Here is a 21,045-nt window from a genome sequence, read left to right on the forward strand (position 1 = left end):
TTTTGCGATGGAGTCTCGCTCTGTCATTCAGGCTGGAGTGCATTGGCACATTCTCGGCTCACTGCAACCTCTGACTCCCTGCATCAAGTGATTCAGAGGCTGTCTTAGCCTCCCAAGTAGCTGGGATTACAGGCGCGTGCCACCACGGCCAGCTAATTTTTGTATTTTTATTAAGAGACGAGGTTTCACCATGTTGGCCAGGATGGTCTTGATCTCCTGACCTTTTCCTTGTGATCTGCCCGCCTGGGCCTCCCAAAGTGCTGGGATTACAAGTATGAGCTACCGCACATGGCCACTTAAAATATTTCTAAATATTTTGGACTTTATTTTGTTGTTTTGTTGTTGTTGAGGCAGAATCTTGCTCTGTTGCCCAGGCTGGAGTGCAGTGGCATAATCTCGGCTCAGTGCAGACTCTGCCTCCCAGGTTCAAGCGATTCTCCTGCCTCAGCCTCCTGGGTAGCTGGGATTACAAACACTTGCCACCACGCCTGGCTAATTTTTGTAGAGATGAGGTTTTTAGTAGAGATGGGGTTTCACCTGTTGACATCACTCTCGGTAACCACTACCTGCTCACTCCTGCAGCTGATGTCAGTCATTAGCATCCAGGACTTCCCAGTGCCTCTGACCCTACTGGACACTCCCTCTTTCTTCCTTTCCACACTGGCCATCTCTCCCACCCTTCTCCTTTTGCCTCCTTAGCTATTCCAGGATTCCTTCTTCAGCCCTCTACCTTTTGCATTCCACACCCCATTGAGAGACTGCAACCTCTCCCGTTTCAATTCTAACAACTACAAATTCTGTCTCCAGACCCAAAATTCTACCTGTCATTGGCAGCTCTATGTGGATATCCAAACTGAAACACCTAATCTCCATCGTGTTCCTCTCCCCCATACCACACATTCCTCCTGGGTTCTCCCTTGCCTCCCCATCTACTTTGTCATTCTAACCAGAAGTCTTGGTGCTTCTTGAATCTTCTCTCTCCCTCTATCACATCTAGTGAGTTACCAAACTCAAGCTCTCCTGAGCTGTCTCCTCTCCTTCTCCTCTGCTGCCTCTGCTCTGAGACTACAATATCCCCAGATGCTCTCTTCTCTAGCTCTCTTCCACACTGCTCTCGGTGAATATTCCAAAATCCAATCCAATCTTTTCTCTCCTGTTTAGTATCTCAGTCACTCAGAAAATAACGTCCAGGCCAGTCTCAGTAGCTCACACCTGTAATCCCAGCACATTCGGAGACTGAGGCGGGTGGATCATGAGGTCAGGAGTTTGAGACCAGCCTGACCAACGTGGTGAAACCCTGTCTCTATTTAAAATACAAAATTCAGCCAGTTGTGGTGGCACGCGCCTGTAATCCCAGCTACTGGGGAGGCTGAGGCAGGAGAATCGCTTGAACAACTGGGAGGCAGAGGTTGCAGTGAGCTGAGATCGCTCCACTGCACGCCAGCCTGTACCACAGAGTGAGACTCCACCTCAGAAAAATAAATAAAATAAAAAGTGGGCAGAGGTAGAAAGAACTACATTTCAGCTAAGCATCTTTAGCTGGCTTCAGATATAAAACCTTGATGTGCCATGAGAACAAAAGAAACTCGTGTTTTGTTTTTTTTTTTTTGCTGGGATTACAGGTGTGTGCCACCATGCCCAGCTAATTTTTGTAGTATAGTAGAGACGAGGTTTCACCATGTTGGCCAAGCTGGTATCGAACTCCTGACCTCAGGTGATTTGCTCGCCTCTGCCTCCCAAAGTGCTGGGATTACAGGTGTGAGCTAACATGCCTAGCAAGAACCTGGTTCTTACACACACACTCTCCTCCCCCGCCCCCCCAGAAGGCTGCTAATATGCTCCAGGCAATTGTGCCACAGGTGGTCCACATTCCACACTTTGAGGAATGGTACACTGAAAGAATGAGGTAGACCTTGTGGCACAATTGCCTGGAGCACATTAGTCCAGTCTTCTCCATCTGAGAGAGAGAGAGAGAGCGAGAGTGAGTGTGTGTGTGTGTGTGTGTGTGTGTGTTCTGGGGCTCTGCGTTTCAAATAAGCTTTCTAGTGATTCTGGTGTTGAGTCTCTGTTTTAGTGTGAGTGCCTTAGCTGTCCCCTGCAATTCCCAGAAAGCGTGGGACGGCCTGCCTAGTTCTGGGTGCTCATCCAGACCCTGCCTGAGGGTTTTCAGATGTATGAATTACTGTAGTAGGAAATATGGAAAAGTGACTCTCCTCCCTTTAGTACAGTATTGGTAAACTCTTAGTTTTCCCTGATGATGTTAAGTGAACATGCCCAGTGGGTTACCTGTCACATAAACAGTGGGTATGTGTGAGTGCTTCTCTTTCCTCAGCTGTTTTCCCTAGTGTTAACATCAGTGGTCATCTGCAGGCACAGATGTATGCAAGGTTAGGTCAAGTATTAGCCAGACTGAGTCTGAGTTTTTCCTGAGGAGGAAAATATATAACAAGATCAGGATGCTAGTGGTTGTGGAATTACTGTGACAGGGCTAACTACTGGAGCATTTTTAGGTCTGAGAACATCTTTCTCTGAGACTTTTTTTCTGCAGCACTAGACAATAACATCTTAAAACTATTAAAATAAAATGGCCAGGTGCAGCAATGGGTGCTTGTAGTTCTAGCTGTTTCGGAGCTGAGGCAAGAGGTTCTCTTGAGCTAAGGAGTTCAAGGCTGTGGTGCTTAGTGATTGAGGCCGTTCATAGCCACTGCACTCAAGCCTAGTTGACATAGCAAGACCTTGTTTCTAAAAATAAAAAAAAATAGGCCAGGCACAGTGGCTCATGCCTGTAATCCCAGCACTTGGAGAGGCTGAGGCAGGTAGATCACTTGAGGTCAGGAATTCGAGACCAGCCTGGCCAACATGGTGAAACCTCATCACTACTGAAAATACAAATATTAGCCAGGCATGGTGGCAAGTGCCTGTAATCCCAGCTACCTGGGAGGCTGAGGCATGGAAACCGAAAAATAGTTTAAAATGCATAACACGTTTGTTCTGTTTAGATATGTGTGAATACTTTCATGTGTTGATGGGTCTCATGTAAAGGTTACCTGTCATTTTTTGTTTTTTAGGTCATCCTATGCAGATATGCTACATGACAAAGACAGAGTAAGTGTTAAAGGAAACTATTCTCTTGATGTGGGGTGTTTTGAAGTCTTGGATTACAAGAAGGTTAAAAATCCCTGGGAGTCATGATGTTAAAATGATACAGAGAGGCAGTATGGTGTAGTGGTCAGGAAATCAGTTGGGAGGCTGAGTCCTACTTCTAGCTCTGTTTTTTTTTTTTTTTTTTTTTTAATTTTAGTTAATCTCTCAGCTTTATCAGGATAGAATTGACAAAAATTGTGTATGTTTATGATATACAATGCGATGAATATATGTATATGGTTTAAATGATTAAATCAAGCTAATTAACATATCTGTCACCTCATACTTTATTGTGTGTGGTAAGAATATTTAAGATCTACTCAGTAATGTTTTTTTTTTTTTGAGACAGAGTCTCACTCTGTTACCAGGCTGGAGTGCAGTGGTGCAATCTCAGCTCACTGCAACCTCTGTCTCCCAGGTTCAAGCAATTCTCCTGCCTCAGCCTCCGGAGTAGCTGGGACTACAGGTGCGTGCCACCACACTCAGCTAATTTTTGTATTTTTCACAGAGACAAGGTTTCACTGTGTTGCCAGGATGGTCTTGATCTCTTGACCTCATGATCCACCCAGCTCGGCCTCCCAAAGTGCTGGGATTATAGGCGTGAGCCACGTTGCTCAGCTTCACTTAGTAATTTTTTGTTTGTTTGTTTTTGAGACGGAGTTTTGCTCTTGTTGCCCACGCTGGAGTGCAGTGGCTCGATCTCGGCTCACCACAACCTCCGCCTCCCAGGTTCAAAGGATTCTCCTGCCTCAGCCTCCTGAGTTGCTGGGATTATAGGCATGCGCCACCACGCCTGGCTAATTTTGTATTTTTGGTAGAGATGGTGTTTCACCATGTTTGTCAGGCTGGTCTTGAACTTCTGACCTCAGGTGATCTCCCCACCTCGGCCTACCAAAGTGCTGGGATTACAGACATGAGCCACCACTCCTGGCCTCACTTAGTAATTTTTAAGTGTGCATTATTAACTATAGCTCTCCATGCTGTACAGTAGATCTCCAGAACTTACTCATCCTGTCTAACTGAAACATCAGATCCTCTAATCAATACCTCTCCTCTCCCTCAGCAGCAACCATTGTCTGGGCTTCTGTGAACTAAATTTTTTTTTTTTTGAGATGGAGTCTCACTCTGTCACCCAGGCTGGAGTGCAGTGGTGAGATCTTGGCTCACTGCAACCTCCGCCTTCCGGGTTCAAGCAGTTCTCCTGCCTAAGCCTCCAAAGTAGATGGGATCACAGGCACGTGCCACCATGCCTGGCCTTCATTGTAGTTTTAATTTTTATTTTTAATTATAATTTAATTTTATTTTTTTGAGACAGGGTCTGTCACCCAGTGCAGTAGTGTGATCTCAGCTCCACTGCAGCCTTGACTTCCTGGCCTTAAGCAATCCTCTAACCTCAGCCTTCCCAGTAGCTGGGACTACATGGATACCACCACGCCTGGCTAGTTTTTGTATTTTTTGTAGAGACAGGGTTTCGCTATATTGCCCAGGCTGGTCTTGAACTCCTGAGGTCAAATGATCCACCTGCCTCGACCTCCCAAAATACTGGGATTATAGGTGTAAGCCAGAGCACCTGGCCATCAAATATCTTTTCATGTGCTTATTTACCATGCGTATATCTTTGGTATAGTCTAGGGTTATGAACATATGTATGATTCTTGATAGATACTGCCACATGCCTTCAAAACGGGTTCCAGTTTCACTGTAGTATCTTCAAAACTGAGTCATTGAAAAGTGACAACTGATTTAATGGCATCCTTAAAGTGAAGACTGTGCCATCCCTGGTTTACAATTGAGGATGCTGCTTATTTTTTTTTTAATCTTAAAAAAATTGTTCTCCTGTCTCAGCCTCCTGAGCAACTGGGATTATAAGCATGCACCACTATGCCTGGCTAAGTTTTTGTATTTTTTTTTTTTTTTTTTTTTTTGGTGACGGAGTTTCGCTCTTGTTACCCAGGCTAGAGTGCAATGGCGCGATCTCGGCTCACCGCAACCTCCGCCTCCTGGGTTCAGGCAATTCTCCTGCCTCAGCCTCCTGAGTAGCTGGGATTACAGGCACGCGCCACCATGCCCAGCTAATTTTTTGTATTTTTAGTAGAGACGGAGTTTCACCATGTTGACCAGGATGGTCTCGATCTCTTGACCTCGTGATCCACCCGCCTTGGCCTCCCAAAGTGCTAGGATTACAGGCATTAGTCACTGCACCCGGCCAGGTAATTTTAAAGAATATTCAGTTCTAGATATTTTCTAATTCCAATCTAGTTTAGTCTTTTGCCTGTGAGTTTAGAAGTGTACTTCCCAATGTTCAAAACATTTTTTTCTTTTTTTTTTTTTTTTGAGACGGAGTTTCGCTCTTGTTGCCCAGGCTGGAGTGCAATGGTGCGATCTCGGCTCACCGCAACCGCCGCCTCCTGGGTTCAGGCAATTCTCCTGCCTCAGCCTCCTGAGTAGCTGGGATTACAGGCACGCACCACCATGCTCAGCTAATTTTTTGTATTTTTTTTAGTAGAGATGGGGTTTCACCATGTGGACCAGGATGGTCTCGATCTCTTAACCTCGTGATCCACCCGCCTCGGCCTCCCAAAGTGCTGGGATTACAGGTGTGAGCCACCGCGCCCAGCCCAAAACATTTTTTTCTGTAGTTGTATTTCTGTTATTAAGATTTCTAACTTGTTTTGCACTGTGGTAAGAGAATATTGCCCTTTTGATACCAATTACTTATTAGTTGTCTACTGTTACTTAACAAATTATCTTAAATTTTAATAGCCTCTTAATATTTCTTACTAATTTGGCAGGTCATCAGTCTATTTAAAAGATTTGCACATATTTTTTCCATCATTTTTAGCTATTTTCAACAGTAGGGTCATTGTGCTATTGAGTGAGACTGTTGAAAGATGTATCTGTTTACATTACTAAAGACCAGAACTAAAAGTCTTCAAGATGCAAAGAAGTTATTTCCTGAAGGGGAAAATACTTTTTAGACAAGGAAGCTCTCTGGGTTAGAGTCGGTAAAGGAAAACCGAAGCCACGTTACATACCGCAGCAGAGGGGCTTTAAGACAGGGCGCGTGTCGCCCGGCTGTGGGAGGGCTAGAAAGCAAATGGGAAAACCCTTTAACCTAGCTGTAGAGATTGCAGGGAGCAGTTACCTTGCCTAGGGCTGAGAAACTAAATGAAGGGTTTCCAGAAGCCATAAGCATTGAGAAGAGGTCCTGTGCAGCTGCAGCTCTGTGGGGCTGTCCAAGGAGCTGGTTATAGGATCACTGGGAGAAGCTGGAGTCTGCAATCAACTGCCCCTACCGAGAGGACCCTGATGAGAGCAGCAGCCTGCAGAAAGGAGGAAGCCTTCTCTCTCCTCCTAACTTTCAGTTGCCCTGTTGGTCCCCCTCTTGGCTGTACCTAACAGCTGGAAAAAGGAGAACACGGTTTGTAGGGCTCTGGCATCACTTAGTATAGAAGAGTGAGTGTAGAGCAGGGACAGTCACTTAATAATGGGCAAGGGGCTGACTCACAAGTCCTGCCTAACTCAGCCAGTGCTGTTCTGCCAGGGGCCAGAAAGGCCATAGGGTTCAGACTTGCACCACTGCTGCCAGCTGTGACTCTAGAACTTTACAGAGCACCTTTCTACTTAGAATAACTGGTAGTAAGTGACAGTCATTTCTTCCTTTCTTCTTAGAATGTAAAGTACTACCAAGGTATCCGGGCTGCCGTGAGCAGGGTGAAGGACAGAGGACAGAAGGCCTTGGTTCTTGACATTGGCACTGGCACGGGACTCTTGTCAATGATGGCAGTCACAGCAGGCGCCGACTTCTGCTATGCTATCGAGGTAAGCCACCCCCTTCAGGTGTGTGTCCTGCATCTTGCATGGGAAGTCACCTATGCTCTTGCACTTTCCCCATCTGTTCCTTCACAAACATTCATGGAGTGCTCACTGTGTGTCAAGCACAGAGCCAGGCTCTAAGCATATAGAGATGAGTCAGACACAGTTCCTTCCTCCAGGAGCTAGTTTTCTCCTCTGTCATTCTGGGCTGCACATCAGAATCACTAGGAGCTTTAGAAAATACGTATAGGCTGGGCGCAGTGCTTACACCTATAATCTCAGCACTTTGGGAGGCCGAGGAAAGAGAATTGCTTGAGTCCAGGAGTTTGAGACCAGCCTGGGCAACATAGTGAGATCCCATCTTCACAGAAAAACTTTTAAATATTAGCTGGGCATGGTGGCATGTGCCTGTGTTCCAGCTGTTCTTGATGCTGAGGTGGGACAATCTCTTGAGCCTGGAAGGTCAAAGCTGCAGTGAGCCATGATTTGGACTTTACATGAGAAAGCAAAAATTTACTTCTGCCTTGTTTAAGCCAACTAATCACTATATGAACTCAGTTTTATAGGGGAAAGTATTTAAATACCTGCCCCTACACTCCAGCCAGGGTGACAGAGTAAGACTTTATCTCAAAAAAAATCAAAACAGGCAAGGTGCCGTGGCTCACGCCTATAATCCTAGCACTTTGGGAGGCCGAGACCAGTGGATCATGAGGTCAGGAGTTCAAGACCAGCCTGGCCAACATGGTGAAACCCCGTGTCTACTAAAAATACAAAAAAATTAGCTGGGCATGGTGGCACGCACCTGTAATCCCAGCTACTCAGGAGGCTGAGGCGGGAGAATCTCTTGAACCCGGGTGGCAGAGGTTGTAGTGAGCCGAGGTCACATCACCGCACTCCAGCCTGGACAACAGAGTGAGACCCTTTTCAAAAAAAAAAAAAATTAAATGGAAAATTCCAGAAATTATTTATAAGTTATAAATTGTGTGCCATTCTGAGTATTATTACATCACTGTTCTCTTTTTAATTATTGTTGTTAATCTCCTACTGGGCCTACTTTATAAATTAAACCTGGTCATAGATAAGCTTGGAGGGTAAAGCAGCTCCACTGTGAATGCTAATCCTCCATGCCGACTTCTCACCAACCCCAGCTTCAGGACTGCCTCTAAAATTTCTGCTCTCATGCACTTTGATGTAAATCCTGCCCTCAGGTCAGAACAACTTTGATGTTATCATAAATACATACTTACCATAAATCCTGCCCTTAGTTAAATTCCCTGTGGTATGTAAGCCCTGCCTCTGAGACGTAGCAGTGTGGGGGCCCAGTGTCTCACTGCTCGACACAAAGCTTCTGTTTGTAAGTCCCTATAAAATGTGTCTTTCTAAGAAGCTGGATTTGCCAGTCTCTTTCCTCAACCTCTGAGCTCCCGTGGCCTCTTGGGGTAGGTTTGCATAGAGGTGCCCACCGTGGAACAGTATGTATGTATAGCAAAGAAAATGGTATATATAGGGGCTGGTAGGTATTATCTGAGTTTCAAGCATCCACCAAGAGTCTTTTTGAGACGGAGTCTCGTTCTGTTGCCAGGCTGGAGTGCAGTGGCGCAATCGTGGCTCACTGCAACCTCTGCCTCCCCAGTTCAAGCGATTCTCCTGCCTCAGCTTCCCAAGCAGCTGGGACTACAGGTGGCGCCACGATGCCCAGATAATTTTTGTATTTTTAGTAGAGACAGGGTTTTACCATGTAGGCCTTGATGGTCTCGATCGCTTGACCTCGTGATCTGTTGGTCTCAGCCTCCCAAAGTGCTGGGATTACTGATGTGAGCCACCGCCCCGGGCAAGAGTCTTAAAATGTATCCCCCATGGGTCGGGCGTGGTGACTCACGCCTGTAACTTGAGCACTCTGGGAGGCTGAGGTGGGTAGATCATGAGGTCAGGAGATCGAGACCATCCTGGCTAACATGGTGAAACCCCGTCTCTACTAAAAATACAAAAAAATTAGCTGGGCATGGTGGCACACGCCTATAGTTCCAGCTACTCTGGAGGCTCAGGCAGGAAAATCGCTTGAACCCGGGAGGCAGAAGTTACAGTGAGCCAAGATTGTGCCACTGCACTCCAGCCTGGGTGACAGAGTGAAACTCCGTCTCAAAAAAAAAAAAAAAAAATGTATCCCCCACGGACAAAAGGTACTACTGTATCATAAGAAAATGTAGTCTGTGTTCTGCCAACAGTGGGGATTTGGAACAGTTTTGAGCCCAGAGGATGACCTGCTCGCTCACACCTGCACCTGGCACGTAACAGTCTTGCTCTCCTCTGGAGGGCACAGCATGCCTCCCAGGTTCGTGAGGCAACTTCCTTTCCTGGCTCTTTGGCATCCCCTTGTGTGGCACTGACACCTACTGCTCTTACTAAGTAGTGCAGCTGCCTCAGCATCCCTGGTTGCCCCACCGTGCCTGGCACGGAATGGGAGTCCCTAACCACAAGTTAAACCCAACTGAATTTCACAGCCCTTTTTCATGATGCACATTTGGAAAATAAAGTTTTTAAGTTACATGTGTTAGGACCAGAATCAAGCAATAGCTTGTTCACCTTAAAGGTCAGACTACTGTTTAATTTATTGCTCATTTTTCTTTGGGTTTTGGCTCTGTTTTCTAGGTTTTCAAGCCTATGGCTGATGCTGCTGTGAAGATTGTGGAGGAAAATGGCTTTAGTGATAAGATTAAGGTTATCAACAAGCATTCCACTGCGGTGACTGTAGGTCCAGGTGAGATGTACACATCCTGCATTGAAAGTTTTGCTTCCCCTTGTGTGAGAGAGGTAAAGGGTTATTCCAGTTACCTGGAACAAATCCAGGTCATAACAGAGAAATGGGGACTGTCCGTGTGGAGCTCTGATGATAAGGACTTGGCTTCCCTTGATGTTTATTTTCCTGCTAGTTAAAACTAGTCAGTAAGGAGTAGACTAGAACTAGTCAGGTCCAGCGGTGGAGATGCAAACAAAGCCTGCTTTTGCTTTCAGCAAGTTGGAATTCTTTTTTCTTCTTCTTTCTTTTTCTTCTGAAGTGAAGGAATTCAGCCAAAGCAAGTTGGAATTCTTATGGGTCTCAACTCTGAGTTTCAATTAGCAATAATCGCGCCTCAGATAAACCTCATTGGCTATGGTACTGCCACTGCGCAAAATGAGTTTCATCAGGCAGAGAGTATTTAGTTCTGACATTCTGTCTCTGCATACAACATGAACGATTTTTCTGTATAGTACTGTCTCTTAAGGTTTCCAGAAAATATACAGACACACACACACACATATGTATATATTTTCTTTTTTTTGAGACAGAATCTCGCTGTGTCACCAGGCTGCATTGCGTAGTGCAATCTCGGCTCACTGCTCCCTCCACCTCCTGGGTTCAAGTGATTCTCCTGCCTCAGCCTTCTGAGTAGCTGGGATTACAGACGCGTGTCACCATGCCCAGCTAATTTTTGTATTTTTAGTGGAGACAGGGTTTTACTATATTGGATAGGCTGGTCTCGAACTCCTGACATCACGTGAGCCGCCTGCCTCAGCCTCCGAAGGTGCTGGGATTACAGGTATGAGCCACCGTGTCTGGCCTATCTTTTTTATTTTTAAAACATACCAAAAAAATGCACAAATCATTTCACTTATAATCAACATTATTGAAGTGTGGTTTACATTAAATGAATATCCATTTTCATTAATTTGATGAGTTTTGACAACTGTAAACACACTTGTAACCACCACCATCATAATCAAGATAATAGAACATCTCTATCACTCCCAAAGAGATTCTTCATGACCCTTTCTAGTCAGTACCCCCATATCCTGGTCCTAGGCACCCACTGATAGCTTTCTCCATTATAGATTAGATTTGCCTCTGTAGGATTTCAAGGAAGTGGAATCATAGCAGCATGGACTCTTCTGTGTGTGTTCTCTTTTATACAGTGTGATGCTGGTAAGACTCCTCCACACTGTTCATGTCTTGGGGTTGGGTTCTTTTGTGTTCCTGAGCAGCACTCGACTGAATAGATGAAACGTAACTTGTTTATAACCTCCACCTGTCGATGAACAGGGATTTCTTGGATAGGTCTTTAGATTCACTGATCTTTTCTTTTGCAGTGTCTAATATGGTGTTATCTAGTAAACTTTTCATTTCTCTCTCTCTTTCTTTTTTTTTTTTTTTTTGGAGACAGTGTCTTGACCTGTCACCCAGGCCGGAGTGCGGTGATGTGAGCATGGCTCATTGCAGCCTTGACCTCCTGGGCTCAAGCAGTCCTCCTGTCTCAGCCTCCTGTGTAGCTGGCACCACAGGCTTATGCCACCATGCCTGGCTAACTTAAATTTTGTAGACATGGGGTTTCAGTTTGTTGCCTAGGCTGGTCTCAAACTCCTGGGCTTAAGTGATCCTCCCATGTCAGCCTCCCAAAGTCCTGGGATTACAGGTGTGAGCTGCTGTGCCTGGCCTCATTTTTTATATTGTATTTTTTTTTTAATCTCTGAAAGTTCCACTTGATTCTTTTTCATAACTTCTGTTTTTCTTATGTTCATAGTTTCCTGTAAGCATTTATTTTAGCTTTTTTAACATCCTTATTTTCTGTTCCCACCATCTTTGTCTTTTCTGGGTTTGTTCTCTTGACTCATTTTTATCCTTGTTCTGGGTCACGTTTTCCTTCTTCATGTGTCTAATGATTTTTCTTTAGATGCTGTGGCTATTGGGAATTCCCCATTGCTGAGTGCTAGATTTTGTGGTTTTTGCTTTTTAGACGTTGACATGCAATTGGGTTACTTGCAATTCAGATTGATCCTTTCAGGGCTTGTTTAAGCTTTCTTTGGGGCAGGGTTAGAGTAGCTTTAAGTCAGGGCTTCTCAACAGTAGTGCTGTGACATTTTGGCATTCTCTGTGTGACATTTTGATAATTCTTTGTTGTGGATGCTGTCCTTTGCATTGTGGGATGTTTAGCAGAGTCCCTGGCCTCCTCCCAGTGGATGTCAGTAGTACTCCCTTCCCTGCCATCATTCTTGCCAACCAAAAATGTCTCCAGACTGCCACATCATCCTTGGGCTTGGGTGTGTAAAATTGCCACCTGTTGAGAACCACTGCTATAAGGCTATTTAGCCAATTACTGCGACCTTTCTGGGGTCTCTGCTTTGAGCTCTAGGTGCTCAGCAGTGATCCTCCCATCTGGCTGATCAGAACGTTTCCCAGGCCTCCAAGAGCTCTGGAGGTTGTTATAGCTCATGGTCACCCTTTGCTCAGCATTACAGAGTCTTAGCTCTGTGTATGTGAATGTGTTAACACAGACCCTAGAGGAACCCTGTTCAGCGTTCTGAAGGCTTTTTTCTTCGTAACTTCCTCTCTGATTGTCTGCCTGGCAAGTTCCAGCTGCTTCTCCTTCCCTGAACTCGTTTCCTGTCTGTTTAACTCAGCAAGACTGCCATGTTCTGCATAACCTCTTACCCCATGCTGTGGTCTGGAAAGGGTCTCCTGGCTGACCTGGCTGACAGCCAGAGCAGGGTAAGTGTCACTTGGTTTGTCTCCCTTTTTAGGGAGCAAACTGTGTTGCCTCTTGCTCAACATCTGAAAATACTTTTTTGGTACATGTTACGCAGTTTTCTAGTTGATAATAGCGAGAGGGTAAGTCTGATCCCATTTACTCCACTATGGCCAGAGTGGAGATTATATTTTTTTGAGACAGTCTCTCTTTGTTGTACTGAGTACCAGCTCAGTCGGGAGACCTCTACCCGGGCAATGCTGAAGGCAGTGAGAGGCAGACACCCAGATAGAACACCAAAGTGGGTCTATCCGGGGGGGCCAGCAGCCTACCGAGCTGAGAGTCTCAGGGGCTGACAACTTTCCAGGCTGAAGGCCCCAAACAGATTCTGATCCACATATTCTCTCTTAACAGGTGACCATTATTAATAAACAGGTGTTCTATATTCACTCATAACTCAAAAATATTCCAAGTAAGTAGCTGTTACTAGCTTACCAGTAATTACAAACTAAAAAGTATTCTCCACAAGGGAGCCACGGGGGAAGGGTAAACTTAATGTTTCTCGACATCTTCCCCCTTCTTTGTTTCAACAAAGCTAGGTAAGCAAGTACAGCTCTATCTTGGTGAACCATTTCTTGGAGGATTGTGGATCCGCACCTGCGAACTACACAAAGAGAAACAAAACAGATTAATAACATAATCACAACAGCAATCATAGATCCTCCAAGTGCTTTCATCCAAATTTAGGGCTGCCAGTCCACCTGCAGCTCCCTCAAGCACCTCAGGGCCTAACTGTCTACTCTTACATGTCTTCTTTAAGGAGTTGGGACCCAGAAATCTGTTGGGGAACAGGGCGGAGGTCATTCTTCTGTAACTGCTTCCTGCTGAAAAGGGGCTTTGAGGTTCTTCTGGGCCCCTCCTCAATTGCTGTCTAAGGCCTTTCCAGGTGATGTTTTATTCTCTCCCAATCATGTTCAGTCTCATTACACCTTTAAAGTTAATAAAGTCAATTTGTAACTCTCTCATCATCACAAGATAGGAGGGGTTTAACGCAGCTCTGAATCTAAACAGCTTTTATTTCTTATAAGCTTCTAATTAATAAGAATTAGGGACTGATTCTCTATTATATTTTCCTTCCCAGACTTTTGTTGGTTTTAGGGCCGTAGGTTTTATTCAGAGTTCTTTTTATTCAGCTCTTATCATCGTCCATACTATTTTTGGTTGTGGGTCTATTAATCCCCCATCTCTCCAGACAATAGATTTGTTGATCTCAGTATGTATACATTCTAAATAATTGTAGTTCTTTATCTGCCATCTGAATTCTTTGTTACTACAAGAGGACTGACAGGTGCAGTCAGAGCAATAATCAATAATAATTTCATAGGAATTGTTACGCAGCACCTCAGCCTCTATCACAACACAATGTCTCCAGATTAATGTATTTAACTTAGGGGACCATTCCTTACATTATCTGCATTCAGGTTTTAATGGTCGAAACATTGTTATTTTATTTCCTAAATTATTACAGAAAATACTAAGGCCAGAGATCAGTAAAGGAAGGAAAGAATATATGTCCAATGTGTGAAACTTTGTTTACTTCTATCCCAACTCCAGAAATACTCACTTTAATCGTGATAACTGTCATCATAATTAAATTAACAGGCTGTCCTGCTTTCTTCAGGTTTTCCTCTGCTCTCTGTGAAAGCTTCTTTAATTTGACCCCAAGTTGGTGGTGATGTTTGGCATACTCTCCTTGTGGGAACAGTACTCCACCTTGATGTTAGTCTCGCCGTCTCTGTGACTGGGGCGTCCTTTGTCTCTTTTCTGGTATCTGGCTCATAGTATGGCTTTAAATGTCTGGATGGCACCCACACTGGTTGTTAATTTGTACCTGCAGAAATACAAGCAAATCTTCTCCCCCAGGTTATTACATTACCTCTTTCCCAATTTTTTGGGAGTGGATCCTGCCACCAGATCAATTGCCCTAACTTCTTGTCCCTGGGTTGCTTTATCAAATGTTGTTCAGCTGCTGTTAATTGCCGTCCCCTTGGCAAGCTCAAAAAATTCAAAGCTAGCAATGCGAGGTTTAACTGCATTTGTGGGGTTTGATATTTCTTGTCCCCTCCTTTTTGTTTCTGTAGCTGCTGTTGGAGGGAAACATTCATTTGCTCTACAATGGCCTGACCTTGAGAGTTATGTGGAATACCTGTTACATGTATTGAGTAAAAAATTCTATTAAAGATTGATTTACATATTCTGGGGCATTATCAGTTTCTATGGAGGATGGAATACCCATAAGAGCAAAACATTATATAAGATGTCTTTTGACACAAGTAGATGATTCACCAGTCTGGCATGTACCTCAGACAAAGTGTGAAAAAGTATCCATGAAAACATGTACATATGCTAATTTCCCAAAAGAAGGGACTTGAGTAACACTATTACCTAGGCTGGAGTGCAGCACTGCGAACACAGCTCACTGTGGCCTCGACTTCCTGGGCTCAGCTGGTCCTCCTACCTCAGCCTCCTGACTAGCTGGGACCACAAGCAGGCACCACCACACCCAGATAATTTTTTTTTTTTTTTTTTTTTTTTTTTTTGGGATGGAGTCTCCCTCTGTAGCCCAGGCTGGAGTGCACTGGCGCACGATCTCAGCTCACTGCAACCTCCACCTCCCGGGTCCCGATTCAAGCAGTTCACCCTCAGCCTCCCAAGTAGCTGGGATTACAGGCACAAGCCACCATGCTCAGCTAATTTTTGTATTTTTTAGTGGAGACAGGGTTTCACCATGTTGGCCAGTCTGGTCTTGAACTCCTGACCTCGTCATACACTCGCCTTGGCCTCCCAAAGTGCTGGGGTTACAGGCGTGACCCACCACGCCCGGCTTTTAAAAAATTTTTATTAGAAACTAAGTTTTGCTTTGTTGCCCAGCCTGGTCTTGAACGCCTGGCATCAAGCGATCCTCTTGCCTCAGCCTCCCAAAGTGGTGGGATTACAGATGGGAGTCACAGCATGGGGTGAGATAATTTATTCTTGAAAATTGATTCATTTCAATGGGAGGGAGACTGACCTGCGGGGCAGCCTTGGCTGTGCAGTGCTCTGACTCTGCCTCCAGGCAGCATTGTTCACATGCACCTTGGCCTAGGCCAAGCCTCTCATATGATTTCTTTTTTTCTTTTTGAGATGGAGTGGCTCTGTCGCCCAGGCTGGGGTGCAGTGGAAGGTTGCTCACTGCAACCTGCACCTCCTGGATTCAAGTGATCCTTCAGCTGATATTACAGGCATGCACTACCACCTGGCTAATTTTTGTATTTTCAGTAGAGATGGGGTTTCACCATGTTGGCCAGGCTGATTTGAACTCCTGATCTCGTGATCCACCTGCCTCAGCTTCCCAAAGTGCTGGGCTTACAGGAGTGAACCACCATGTCTGGCCAATTTATTTTTTTTGCTGTTTTTTGAGACAGAATTTCACTCTTGTTGCCCAGGCTGGAGTATGATGGTGCAATCTTAGCTAACCACAACCTCTGCCTCCTGGGTTCAAGCGATTCTCCTGCCTCAACCTCCGGAGTAGCTGGGATTACAGGCATGCTACCACACCCGGCTAATTTTTTTGTATTTTTAGTAGAGAAGGGGTTTCTCCATGTTGGTCAGGCTGGTCTTGAACTCCCGACCTCAGGTGATCCACCTGCCTTGGCCTCCCAAAAAGCTGGGATTATAGGCATCAGCCACCATGCCTGACCATGGCTGATTTCTTAATACTTTTGCTTCATAGACCTCATCACTGCCATCATTAAATCGTTATGTAGTTATTTTTTAATATCTGTATCTCCACCCAGCTGAGGCATCCTGAGGTCGTGCATTGTGTGGGTTGTATTAACTGTTCCATTCTGTTATTTGCTCAGGGCCTGCTATGTAAAGGAGTTCAGTAATTTTTGTTAAGTGAGTAGATTGTCAAGTCTTGATCCATGATCCCTTGTAAATTTGACTTTGTTTCCGATCCTGCAGCCTGACAAGTGGCTTCCTCATTGCCAAGTTAGGTGATCTTTCCTCTCTAACCACTGTGGCTTTGGTACTTCTGCCATTCCTTCCTTCTCAAAACTCTCTCCCCGGACTTTAGTGACATCTCTTAATGTTGGTTCTCCTGTGTTGCTTTCTTTCTGCTCCAAATGTGTGCTTTCCAAGGTTTTGTTCTCAGCACTTTTTAAAAGTGGCATCTGAAGTTGGTTGCCTGTTCCCTAGAGCTGGATTACATGCTGAGGCTTGTGGAGAGTCAATCTAGGGAGCAGCATGTGTTCATCATCCATGTTCTAAGTCCATGGCAAGGACTTAGGAACCACCTGGCGTGGCTACCGACTTCAGACTCTCCCACCTAGGCCCTTATACATTAGCACTCACACTCAAAATACCAGGCCCTCAAGAAGTACTTGTTAAAATGTTAAAATGCACTGGACCGTAAAGCTTGATTTGTGTTTATTTTATTTTCATAATTTTTTGAGACAGAATCTCCCTGTATCACTCAAGATGGAGTGTGGTGGGGCAGTCTCGGTTCACTACAACCTCTCCCTCCCGGGTTCAAGTGATTCTCATGCCTTGGCCTCCTGAGTAGCTGGGACTCCAGGCGCGTGCCATTGCACCTGACTAATGTTTTTATTTTTAGTAGAGATGGGGTTTTGCCACGTTGGCCAGGCTGGTATGGAACTCCTGGCCTCAAGTGATCTGCCCACCTTGGCCTCTCAAAGTGCTAGAATTGTAGGTATGAGTCACTGGCTCTTGATTTTTATTTTAATGAAGCAATTTGGACTAGAAATCATTTTAAGTTATATAATTGGTTTAAACATTAATAAGGAGATAGCATTGGTAGAGTAGGTGATCAGTGGCTTGTAGGATGACAGAAATCAAGAATTTATCTAGTGTGTGTTGACTGTTAAGGGGCACCTTGTTGGGGCACTGGGGTACAGTAGTGGACAGGCAGTCGAGGCCCTGTTGTCTGGAGCTAGTAAATGATGCCCAGGTTCCTGGACTATGTGACTATGTGACTCATTCTGAGGCAGAAACCCTGAAGGGAAGAGCAGTGGGGTGGGGTGGGGTGGGTGGGATGAGTCTCGGACAGTGTGTTCCAGTTGGAGTTTGACATGACATCAGAGAGGTTGGATGGGCAGGGCCACTCGGGAGGGTGGTCTCTGTGGCAGAAGACAGGAGTTTCTTCTTAAGCTCCTCCACGTGATGCTCTTGTGGAGCACAGGTGAGGTTCATAGGAGGTGTGCTTTTTTTTTTTTTTCCCCATCATTCCACCACCACCAAGTGAGACAGCTTATTTACCTGTTTAACTGATGAGGCAACTGATGGTCAGAACTGAGGGCTCAGGAATAGGAAGTGAGATCCAGGCCAGGCTCTGGCCTTGAGGTTCATGTCGTCTCTGTTGTACCCTTTTGTCAAATGCGTTTTTTTTTTTTTTTTGAGACAGTCTTGTCCTGTGGTCCAGAATGGAATGCAATGGCAAGATCTCGGCTCATTGCAACCTCCCCGTCCCAGATTCAAGTGATTCTCCTGCCTCTGTCTCCTGAGTAGCTGGTGATTACAGGCACCTGTTACCACGCCCGGCTAATTTTTGTATTTTTAGTAGAGATGGGGTTTCACCATGTTGGCCAGGCTGGTCTCCAACTCCTGACCTCAGGTGATCCACCTGTCGCAGCCTCCCAAAGTGCTGGGATTACAGGCGTGAGCCACTGTGCCTGGCCCCTGTCAGCTGCTTTCATGCTTCTCTTTTTCTTGCATCATCTGAGACTTGTGTTCTGTGTAGGAGAGATGAGTGGGCTTTGTCAGATTCAATTCATGAGGCATTAAAAGTGTTTACAGTTAATTCTCCATGATGAATAGCCCCTTCCAAAATCTATATTGGCTCTTGTCTCATTAAAAAATTATAATTGTAGACATAGCGGTACGTTACTGAGGCTTAAAAAAACATTTAACAGAAGACCCCTCCCACATCCTACTCTCTTCTAAAATCCCACTGTCCTAAAACAACTGTTATTTAAGAGATTATTTGGTGACAAGGAGCTAACTTCATTAAGGGGATTTACCATAGTGATACGGGGATTCTAAGTCATGGATCTCAATTTTGGCTGCTCAAGCCGAGCTCACGGTAGCCGGAAGATCACCACAGAACCTTGCTCTCTTGCTTTGGCTTTCCCTCCCTCTCCCTGCAACCTAGAAGTATTTGAAGTACCAGCATTTGGTTTTTGGTTTTCAAATAATTTTTCTAATTTAGTGGTTAATAGTTTAATTGTTCATTTAGATCTCTCTAATTGCTAATACAGATAAAAAGATTTCCATGTTTGATTTCTGTTTTGAATTGTGTGTTTATATTTTTACCTGATTTCTTTTTGGGTGTGTATAGTTTTTTGTTTTTGTTTTGAGACAGAGTCTCACTCTGTTGCCCACAATGGAGTGCATTGGCACCATCTTGGCTCACTGCAGCCTTGATCTTCCAAGCACAAGTGATCCTCCTACCTCAGCCCCCCAAGTAGCTGGGACTACAAGTGCATACCTCCATGCCTAGCTAATTTTTTTTTTTGGAGACGAGAGTCTCGCTGTGTCACCCAGGCTGGAGTATAGTGGTGTAATCTTGGCTCACTGCACTTCTGCTTCCCAGGTTCAAGTGTTTCTCATTCCTCAGCCTCCTGGGTAGCTGGGATTACAGGTGTGTACCACCCCACCTGTCTAATTTTTGTGTTTTGGGTAGAGATGGGGTTTTGCCATGATGGCCAGGCTGGTCTTGAACTCCTGGCCTCAAGTGATCCTCCTGCCTTGACCTCCTAAAGTGCTGGGATTATAGGCATGAGCCACCACGCCTAGCTGATTTTTGTATTTTTTGTAGAAGTGGGGTTTCGTCACGTTGCCCAGGCTGATCTCAAACTCCTGAGCTCAAGCAATCCATTGGGTATTTATAGTTTTCTTATCATTTTTTCCAGGACTCCTTCCCAATATTAAACATATGGAAAAGTTGGAAGAGTGGTACAGTAAACACTCTTACTCCCTTACCCTAGATTTAGCAGTTAGCGTTTTGGCATACATTTACATATGGATTTTTGTTTTCCTGAACCATTGGCAAGTCAGTCACAGACATCCTGACACTTCTGAATACCTCAGCATGTATATGTGCTTTTAGTGTGATGGCCTCTTAACAACTTACCTTTCCCATATTTGCTGTAAATATTTTTCCTAGTCTGTTGCTTACATCTAACTCTGTTTTCTTATGTTTTTCAGAGGGTGACATGCCATGCCGTGCCAACATCCTGGTCACAGAGTTATTTGACACAGAGCTGATCGGGGAGGGAGCGCTGCCCTCCTATGAGCACGCACACAGGCATCTCGTTGAGGTAGTGCACAGAGGGCTCCCTCGGGCATGTCTGTGCTCTCAGCCAGCTCACACATGCACTCACTCATGCACCGTACTCCACACAGCTTAAGCCCTCAGCACCTCTCGTACCTGGCACACCCCTCCATTCCTGGGGGGCTCTGGTTCTCTTCACTTGTGACTTTCATGTCCCTTAAATGCCAAGTCTTAATAGGTTAGAGTTGAAAAGCAAGAAACTGTTTTCAAATTCAGTTCAGTTCAGCAAATATTCTCAGGAAGGTGATGCTTGAGCTGTCAGTCTTGAAAAGTGATCAGGTGTTGGCCTGGCAGATGGAATATTTCTGGTAGAGGAGAGCAGCATGTGCTAGACATGAAACCGAATTGGTGCAGTGGCTCTGGAGCCTGCAGGTGCTTTGGATTTTGTGCTGTGTGGGAGGCAGGAGAGGTGGGCTTAGCTACTAAGGCTAGAGAGCTGGGCAGGGACTAGATGGAGGGGGCCCTGGGGGCTATGCCCAGTGGGTAGCTGTCATTTAGATGGGGTGGCATCACAGCAGGGTTTGAAGCAGAGGATTGATGGCAGATTTATGCAGGCAGGCATGTGGAAGGCATTTGGGATGTAGGACTGGAGGTTGTGGGTGGGTTAAAAGGTTGTGGAGTTGTCCAGACGCTGAGGTGCAGTGGACCTCAGCCACGGCTTTAGACATGGGCCTGAGAGGTGGTCCCAGGAGTTGGTGGTCCCTTAGGTGTAGAGGTATCGAGGATGATGCCAGGGTTTGGGCACCCGGATTGGATGTTGGTGCTTCCTGTGGACTGGGAGCACAAGAGGAGGGGCATCCCTGGGAAGGTTGGGGAGCGGTGAGGGCGATTCATCTGATTTAGACACGGAGTTTGAGCTCTCTGAAGATCAGCCAAGTAGAGAGGCCCAAGAGGCCCAGAGGTGCTTGGGTTTAGTCAATGAAGAGGGCATGGTTGAGGTCACTCTGGAAAGTGTGGAGGGGGAAGAAAGGTGGTCCAGACCAGGGAGCCCCCTTGTGAGGCCGGGCAGAGGAAGCACAGCCTGGTCAAGGAGGCGGGAGCAAGTCCAGTTAGAGCGTTGCTTCTCTACCAGAACAAGGTTGGGAGACACTTCACGGGGAGGCCAGGGATGCTACTAACCTTTTACCATGCCTGGAGCAACCCCCACCACAGAGAATTGTTTGGCCCAAGAGGCCAGTGGTGCCGAAAGCCACG

General features: G+C 45.5%; 1 protein-coding gene and 1 non-coding gene across 3 annotated transcripts in view; one reads left to right on the forward strand and one right to left on the reverse strand.

Moving 5' to 3' along the window:
• PRMT7 (protein arginine methyltransferase 7) overlaps positions 1 to 21,045 on the forward strand; it is a 49,769-nt gene that overhangs the window by 7,592 nt on the left and 21,132 nt on the right. For both annotated transcript variants that reach the window (XM_064383218.1, XM_021672536.2), the window contains exons 3-6: positions 3,069 to 3,105; positions 6,817 to 6,966; positions 9,610 to 9,718; positions 19,725 to 19,837. In XM_064383218.1, the coding sequence (XP_064239288.1) occupies positions 3,069 to 3,105; positions 6,817 to 6,966; positions 9,610 to 9,718; positions 19,725 to 19,837 (409 nt within the window). The remainder of the gene's footprint in view (positions 1 to 3,068; positions 3,106 to 6,816; positions 6,967 to 9,609; positions 9,719 to 19,724; positions 19,838 to 21,045) is intronic.
• LOC135277341 (U4 spliceosomal RNA) lies at positions 9,999 to 10,135 on the reverse strand. The gene has a single exon (XR_010344955.1). It is a non-coding gene; the product is annotated as a U4 spliceosomal RNA (small nuclear RNA).

Source organism: Aotus nancymaae, unplaced genomic scaffold (assembly GCF_030222135.1).
Source record: "Aotus nancymaae isolate 86718 unplaced genomic scaffold, 86718_ANA_hifiasm-v0.15.2.pri h1tg000030l, whole genome shotgun sequence".
NCBI lineage: Eukaryota > Metazoa > Chordata > Mammalia > Primates > Aotidae > Aotus > Aotus nancymaae.